At 45.5% G+C, this 8,669-nt stretch overlaps 1 protein-coding gene across 13 annotated transcripts in view; it reads left to right on the top strand.

The window, feature by feature from the left end:
• gpatch8 (G patch domain containing 8) overlaps positions 1 to 8,526 on the top strand; it is a 33,962-nt gene extending 25,436 nt beyond the window's left edge. For all 13 annotated transcript variants that reach the window (XM_059348321.1, XM_059348330.1, XM_059348325.1 and 10 more), the window contains 4 exons: positions 2,202 to 2,288; positions 2,488 to 2,631; positions 2,782 to 2,912; positions 3,479 to 8,526. In XM_059348321.1, the coding sequence (XP_059204304.1) occupies positions 2,202 to 2,288; positions 2,488 to 2,631; positions 2,782 to 2,912; positions 3,479 to 7,328 (4,212 nt within the window). In that variant the 3' untranslated portion in view covers positions 7,329 to 8,526. The remainder of the gene's footprint in view (positions 1 to 2,201; positions 2,289 to 2,487; positions 2,632 to 2,781; positions 2,913 to 3,478) is intronic.
• The last annotated feature ends 143 nt before the right edge of the window (positions 8,527 to 8,669 follow it).

The following is an 8,669-nucleotide window of genomic DNA, read 5'->3' as shown; positions in this document are numbered from 1 at the left end:
CACTGAATTTACAAAGACTTTTACTGAATTTTTGTCACATTACTGTGGGTCTCAGCCGAGTCATTCATGGCTTCCTAGTGGTGCAGAGTGTAACGTTCTTCACAGGATCTGGTTGGGATTTTTTGCAATTCTAAAGAAAAGATGATTTTCAAACCCACCTACAGGTGATGGGGTTCAAAGTCTTAAATTTATCGTAGCTGCTACACACTCTCAACAGCTATTCAATGTCCAGCAGCTTCTCTGAACTAGTTTTGATATTGGACAAGACCAGTTATTAGTCATTAGTTGAGCGAATAATCTTTAACCTTATTTGGCTGTAACCATTACTGAGAGGTATATGAAATAAAGAACATGTGGTAATGCAACCATTGAGGAGCTCACTGCTGACTTTCATACAGTCTCTGGAAGAATCTTTGGGTGCTTTAAAACCATTTGCACCAAGCACAGTGCCAAGTTTTATCTGGAGTCGAGTAAAGCTCAGCAGCTCTGGACTGTTGAACAGCGGAAAACATTCTCTGAAGTTATCAATCACACCAACTGGCAGCCTGACAGACAAATCTGTCAGTATGGGGGATGCCAGGGGAGCACCCATCCGAATGAATAAATAGGTGCCAAATGCAAATCAGTCAGTGGAAAAAGATTCATGGAATAGGTTGGGGCCCTTAGCGCTGAAGTCTCAATGTTACAACACACAGTGACATACAACGTGATCCTGTGCTAATGTCTTTGTGGTGACTGCTTCAGCATCAACGTACAGTGATCCATCAAACAGCTTTGAGACAGACAGGCCTTAAAACAGAAAATATTGTGTGATAAAGCAACACTGACTGCCTCAGCAGACATGCTGAAGCCTCAGATCTGCTGCAGCATGCAAATGTTCCCAGAATTTCAGTTTCTGCAATAAATTGCATTTACCATTTTGGCTAAATATCATTCATCAGCCTTAAGGAGGATTTAAGCTTCTATGCTGCCGTGTTCCTACAATCTGTCTTGTCTTTACTATTAAAGTCTAACTGAAATACTTATCTGCCCTGTAAATCAATTGTCCCGTGTTCTCCTTTGAGAAAAAATACATCAGAAACTATAAGAGATCATAATTTAGTTTCATAATCGCACCCTAGTTTTGCATTAATACAGTTGCATAGATAAAGGATTTGGGAAGGATTTTTCTTTGTGTATCATTTTTATTGATTTTGAACATAATACATGACTTTTCCCAAATGAGTTGGTTCTATCTTTCATGTCTCTCGAAAAATGAATAAAATGACTCGCATACATGCAGATGCCAAGATGCAGATTTGCACATTTACACGTTTTAATAGATTGAGAGAAAAATAATTGGAAAAGGGTGGTACAGTCTTGTATGGTAATTAACATATTTAAGAAGTTAGGTTATTAGGTCTTAATTTCAAAACTGTAATATACACATTGTGTTTGTAAGCCTTTCAATTGATATGCAAGAAGAAAGCTCATTAATCCAAGTTCAAAGCTGGACAAAAAATACTTTTCCAATGTCTAGCATTAAGATGCTTTACTCGTACATAGCAAAGGTTAATCAATTTACTTGTTTGAGTTTCTAGGGCTAGTGCTTCTGGAATAAGACTAAGAATACAAATCACTGGGTGTACAGGGGTTTCTGTATGGATGATTTTGGAAATTGTGTCATTTATTCTATTCCAAAACCCTTTTATGTGTTTCTACTTCAAAATACAGCGAAATAGGCTTCCTTCCACTTTTTTCCATTTTATGCAATTGTCTGTGATATTAGGATTTAATTTACTGAGTTTTTCAGAAGATGCGTACAAGCCAGTTACATTGGATGAATTTAAATAGAGTATTAATAGATAATGCTTGTCCTTTCAAGCCTTTTCCCATTCCTGTTTTGTAATATCTGTCTGAAGATCCTCTTGAAGGACTTGTTTTGATACAGCCACCTGGAAGAGGGGATGATTAAATGACATTTCAATTGGACTTTAACAATCTGTCACCATCAGAAACATGTAGGAGAATACACAAGAAACAAAAACCGGCCAATCATTGTGCCCGTAGCCCATATGTGCCAACAGCACACCAGCTTGTCCACACAGCGTATTAAACCTATGAATGGTATATATATAAGATGAATGCAGTCTGCTGCCTTTGATTCAGGCGTGTTTTGTTTTTTGTGCGAGTGCTGTAACTGCTGTGTCTGTCCTTTTTAGCTGGACTATGCAGAGGACGCCACAGAAAAGAGAAGAGTGCTCGAAGTGGAAAAAGAGGACACAGAAGAACTGCGGCAAAAATACAAGGTGAGTCCCTTCAGCCTTGTGTTATTCTGATAATTAGTGTTGGCTCTGCAACCTATTCTAGTAGGGCTGCTGTGGTACATCTAAAAGTGGAAGGAAACAGCAGACAAGTACTCTGGTTACTGTAATTAAGTCTTCTATTCTTTGAACACAGTCTATGATTGATGAACTCATTCTTTCCTGCGTTTCCCACACACAATAGGACCAGATGGAAAAGGAGAAAGCCATTGCAAAGGCTCTGGAAGACCTGAGAGCCAACTTCTACTGTGAGCTATGTGACAAACAGTACACCAAACACCAGGAGTTTGACAACCACATTAACTCCTATGACCACGCTCACAAGCAGGTATTTCTGATGATCAGTTCTTGCACTGTTATTGAGGATATGTTTTGTATCAAAATATGAGAGATATTTCTTGCCTTTATATCTGTAAAAAGGTCTTGATGTGCTTTGTTTTTCCCTGCCTCATCAATGTTCTGCTTTTGTGTAATGCAGAGGCTTAAAGAGCTGAAACAGAGAGAGTTTGCTCGCAATGTGTCATCCCGCTCCCGGAAAGGTGGAAAGAAGCAAGAAAAGATGCTGCGCCGATTGCATGAGCTGGCTGAGCAGAGGAAACAACAGGACCGGTAAGAATTTATTCCTAGAGCACCCTCTGCTGGCGGGATTTTAAAATATATGCATAGTAGTGGTAGGTCATATACATGTTTGTTGTGTTTTGATGGGTCATTGTATCTCATTCACTCTCATAGTGGGTCAAAATATACAATTTAAAGTTGTCTGGAGGACATGTTAAACAAAATCAAACGGGCAGTGAGTGAATCTGGCTTGAATACTAACTGATATTCTATTAGAAATTATATAAGTTTATATGATTTAAATAACCTGATTCTGATAAAATATAAATTGGTTTCACGTCCTGTCTGAATCCAGAGTTGACCGACAACAGGATGACAAAGGAAGCTCAACGGAAGCGCTCCACAGATATTTAGGAACATCGATGCATTTATTTTCTTGTAAAATGTCCAGTGTAGTTGGTAACACTGGTGTTGCTTAACTGGTGGAAAAACTGTCCTCGAGTTTGCTTTCCTAAAACAATCACAACAAGCATGCTATCCTATTAAACTGCAATTATGCTATTTCTTCAGTTGGAAACATTTATCCTATATCTCACTGTCATGCATTTGTGTTTCAGTACTCCAGGAAGTGGGCCTATGTTCAAAACTACCACAGTGGCCGTGGACGGAGAGAAATCAGAAGATGGTGGTGACACGACACCTGAAAACACTGCTTTGACGGACAGTGTCCTCGAAGGATCATTGGCAGAAAAACCAGAAGAAGTCTCTCCAAAGCCAGGCCCAACCATCAGCTTCTCTCTGGGGAAGAACAGCTCTTCTTCCCCAACCTCTAGTAGCGGATCCAAAGTCAGCGTGTCCTTCTCGTTTGCCAAGAAAGCCCCTGTAAAGCTGGAGACCGCAGCGGCAGTGTTTGCTGATCATGGAGAGGAGGCTATGGAGGAAGAGGAGACTCAGGAGGGAGAAAAGGCTGGAGGGCAAGAGGAGACACCTGCAAGCACAGACAGCCCTAAGGGAGGATCAGTAGGAGGATCAGTAGGAGGTGAAGGAGGAGAGATTGTGGCACCAATGGAAGATGTGCAGCAGCCTGATGATGGAGCCTCTCTAGCCTCCACTCTCAACAAACTAAAGATGATGATGAAAAAAGAGGAAGGATATGCCGGACAGGAGCCGCAGTACTATCACTATATACCTCCAGCTCACTGCCGGGTCAAGCCTCACTTCCAGTTTTTGCTGTTTATGAAGGCCACTGATCAGTGTCCGACCAAAGAAGGGGAAGACGAGGAAGAGGTGCAAGATGAGAAAAAGGTTGAAGATAGTTCTGAACAGACCCAAACGGAGCCCAATGTTACACCAGAGTGCAACACTGAAAAAGAACAAGATAATGTCGCTTCATCCCCTGACCCAGAGCCAACTCCTCCATCACCAAAAGAGAAGACAGAGGAAGTCTCTTCACCCGCAGTGGATACAACTCCAGTTGTACCCACTTCCCCTACACAAAAAGCGGAGGGCACACAGGATAATCCAGATACCAACTCGGGTCCTAAAATCCCCACAGGTCCCTTTTTCCCAGTTCTGAGCAAAGATGAGAGCACTACCCTGCAGTGGCCCTCTGAGCTCCTCGAATTTACGAAAGCTCAGCCTTCCCTGTCTTACAGCTGTAACCCTCTCTACTTTGATTTCAAGCTATCACGCAACAAAGGAGTGCGTGGCGGGAAAGCAGCAAAGTCCCCAAAAGCTTGTGAAGAGTCTGATGACAAGGGGCAAGAGATGGCTGCCTCAACAGCTGAAGTTGATACAGCTACTAAACCTGGGACGAGCACTGACAAAGACAAGCAAATGATGAAGGAAGAGCCTGGACAACCAGAAGGTGGTGAGCAAAAGCTTGCAACTGGCAGCAGTAGTGCCAAGAAAAAAAAGAAAAAGAAGAAGCATAAGAAGTCTGCAAAGCACTCAAAACGCAAAGGAAAAGACAAGGGAGGAAAAGAAGATGCAGAGGGCGACACTGAAGTGACACAAGAGAAGCCCAAAAAAAAGAAAAAACACAAACGGAAGAAGAGCAAAAACAAAGCTCCAGACCAAGATGAGGCAGCAGGTGATGAAAAGGAAAAAGCAAAACCAAAGCCAGAAGATAAAGCCGTTGTCTCCTCTGTTCAGCCAACAACTGGAGGCGGAGGAACTACGGGAAATACAGGAGTAGAACCAGGGAAGAGGAAGCGTGCTACTAAGGAAGTGCCTTGCAAGTCTGGAGCAGAGGAAGGAGGAGCTGGGAAAAGCACTGACAAGGTCAACTCCTCGGAGGAGCACAGCGGCACCAAGCGACAAAAGACTGACTCCAGTGCAGCTCAAAGTGCCTCCTGCTCAACCTCAGCCCAAAAGAGTCCGGGTCCTGGGAGACCTCCCAGCAGTGAGAGTGAAGAAGAAGGGGGCTCTAATACTCAGCGGTCACGTCATCACAGGTCAAGTCCCCGGGAACAGCGTCGCCACCATAGTGAAGAGTCAGGGCGCTCCTGCAGCCGTTCTTCAAGACGAGGGGAAAGACGGGGCAGCAGTCGCCGGCGCCATCGTGGCCAAACCTCCCGTAGTCACTCATACTCCAGCAGCTCTGAGCGTTCCTCAGCAGGCAGCAGTGCATACAGCCACCGTAGCCGCAGCTACTCAGACAGCTACAGTGACTACAGTAAAGAGGGCCGCAGACGGAGGCACTCCAAACGTTCGTCAGACTCTGAGTACGAGCGGAGGGGAAGCCGAGGACGTAGACGATCCAGGAGACATCAATACTCCTCTTCCTCCTCAGAAGACTCCCGCTCTCGTTCACGCAGCTACAGCCGCAGGAAGAGACACCGGCGGCACCATCGGAGCAGCTCCAGAAGCTCTAGTAGCTGGAGCCGCAGCACCAGTGCAAGATCCTGGAGGCGCAGCTACAGCCGCAGCCACAGTTCCGCCAGCCGCTCCTCCAGTTCCACCAAAGGCTCTCCTCGCCGACGAGGCCCCAGGGCTCGAGTGGATAGTGACGCACACCGGAGAGACTTCAACCGCTCCTGCATCTACCGCTCCCAGTCTCCACGATCATCTTCATCAAGAGGCCTTAACCGTAACACCCATTCAACCAGCTCACAGTCGCTAAGGCCAGGGGGGTCCAGAGATGCAGGGGAACAGAAAAACTCCCTGACTGCGCGGCAGCTGCTGGAGAAGGTTCAGTCTAAAAAAAGCTCTGATGATTCTGCCACAGGAACAAAATCTGGGCTTAAAATCAAGGATCCACCACAGGGATACTTCGGTCCCAAACTACCCCCGACACTGGGAAACAAAGCCATGCTGCCGCTCTTTGGTAAGCTGCAGGCAGGGAAGAAACCGGTGATTCCCCTAACCAGACCTGATGAGGGTGAGAAATCAGGAGCAGGGAAGTCCTCTGAGTCAGAAGTTATCTTGGTTGAGCCTATAAGGGAGTTCCCCCCTCCACCACCACCTCCAGCTCCACCGGTCCAGAAGGTTGAGGAGGTCCCACAGATCACAGTGGTGCAAGAGGAGACGCAGCATCCCGCTGCAGAAGCCCAGGTGCACCAAGAACCCCGACCGTTATTTGAACAGGAGCCTTCCATGATGATGCCCCAGTACCAAGGAGAACCAGGACAGGATCCCTCTCAGAACCCCATGATGGAGTCTCTCATGCCAGAAATGCAGCAGCAGCCTCCAATGCATGCGTACCCTGCATACCCACCACCCAACCTGGAGGAGGATGGCATGGAGGCCGAGGAGGATGGACTGGCTCCTTTAGAGAGTCAGCCCATCACATTCACACCAGAGGAGATGGAGAAATACAGCAAACTGCAACAGGCAGCACAGCAGCACATCCAGCAGCAGCTTCTGGCCAAGCAGGTCAAGACATTTCCATCTGCTGCGGCAGCTGCAGCCGCCGCCGCGGCAGCTGCCAACCTGGCCCCGGCCCCCCCTCCCCCGACCCTGCAGCAGATCCACATCCAGCAGCCCACTGTGTCTGTGGCCTCCGGCACGTCGATCACCACGGTGCAACACGCCATCCTGCAGCACCATGCTGCCACTGCTGCAGCCATGGGCATCCACCCAGCACACGCCCACCACCCACACCCTGCACATGCCCAGTTAGCCCAGGTACACCACATTCCCCAGCACCACCTCACCCCCATCTCCCTGTCTCCTTTGGGTCACTCTCTCGGTCATTCACTTGGACACTCACTAGGACACGCTGGGCTGATTCCTGCCCACCACACAGCCTTTCTCTCTGGTCAGCCTATACATATCATCCCAGCTTCTGCACTGCACCACACCCCGTTAGCTCTACACCATGTACCACATGCAGCCCTCTACCCCACACTTTTCACGCCCCGGCCCTCACAGGCTGCTGCAGCGGCAGCTCTCCAACTCCACCCACTGCTACACCCAATCTTCTCAGGGCAGGACCTCCAGCACCCACCCAACCACGGCTCTTGAGTAATGATCCAAGTGAAGGAGTATAGTCACCACACCCAACCACTGGAAGACAGACTTAACCTGACTGTGTTTGGTTCCGGGTTTTAAGATGAAGTCTTTGCAGCAACATGCAGGCAGTGAGACAGGAAGCTGTCAATAAACTACCCTTTTACTGGCCAACACAGTGCAGAAGTTGTAGCCACAAAGTGGTGCTGCCTGTGTTGGATTCAAAATTGACACTAAAATTTTCTTGGCTCATGTGAAGTTTTTGTTTTTTTAATGTTTTGCCCTGAATTTCTAAAACGGGCGTAGATTTAAAGAGACTTCAAGACATTATTTATATTCCAGCTTGAGGTATATTAACACCACCCTTATGTTACGTCAGAGAAATCACTGGAGTTTTTTTTTTTCCACATAAACATATTATCTCAGTCTTTGCTCATTTTGGCAGCCAAAGAGAGACGTTATGGCTGAAGCTATATGCTGAATCATGTTAAGAGGAGGCGAACAGTTTCAACTCTGAAATGTAAACTGCAGAGACAGACTACTTCATTTACTGATATTGTTTATATTCTCATGACTACTTGCTCTCTATAGGATCATTGGTCTCAAATAATTTGTAATGCAGTAACTTGTACATATATCAGTGTGTAATGTGAAGAATCCCACCAATGATGACCATAAGAAATAACCATGGTGTCGAAATCGGTATGACGTTGTCACATAGGAACCCCCTTTGTAAGCAAGGGGAAATGTGATGTAGGGGTTTCAAACATCCCTGATGCTCTGAGGCAAAGCTCATGTTCCCTGTGGTGAGGGTGCACCTGAATAAATTGCACTGAAAACCTGTACATCAAGATGGTGCGTTTGCATCATGTAACAATAAGATTGTAGTATACTGCAATAATTGTATTTTTCTGTTTTTAAATTATTTTCCAAAAATGCTCTTCAAAAGAAGCGCTGTGTTTTGCTTTTGTGTAATTTTGTAAATAAAACTGCTGTAGATTAACCTATTAACATTTTAGAGGTTTGGTATTGGAAAAAAGCAGAATGATGAAGATGGATGGAAGATGGCCACTTGTATGTATTTTATCAAGTTTGTTTCTAAATTTGCCCCGGTTAAGATGGGCTGGGATGGCAAAAGATAGTTATGTCAAAACAGTAGCAACTCTGTATTTTTTAAAAACTTACTGTTTCAGCAAATAAAATCTTGAGTTCATGTGTGTTGTTCCATAATGTTTAGGGTTAAACGATTCATTCAGATTTTTAAGTACCTTGCAATCTGACAGGCCTTTTCAACAGAGAACAGAAACCAGTGGATCCATCTGTGCTGTCTATAAAGCCACCAGTATCCATTGACAA

This window comes from Centropristis striata, chromosome 13, assembly GCF_030273125.1.
Source record: "Centropristis striata isolate RG_2023a ecotype Rhode Island chromosome 13, C.striata_1.0, whole genome shotgun sequence".
In the NCBI taxonomy this organism is placed as follows: Eukaryota; Metazoa; Chordata; class Actinopteri; order Perciformes; family Serranidae; genus Centropristis; species Centropristis striata.
The sequence above is the reverse complement of the archived record's forward strand: the minus strand, read 5'-3'. Positions and strand labels throughout refer to the sequence as shown.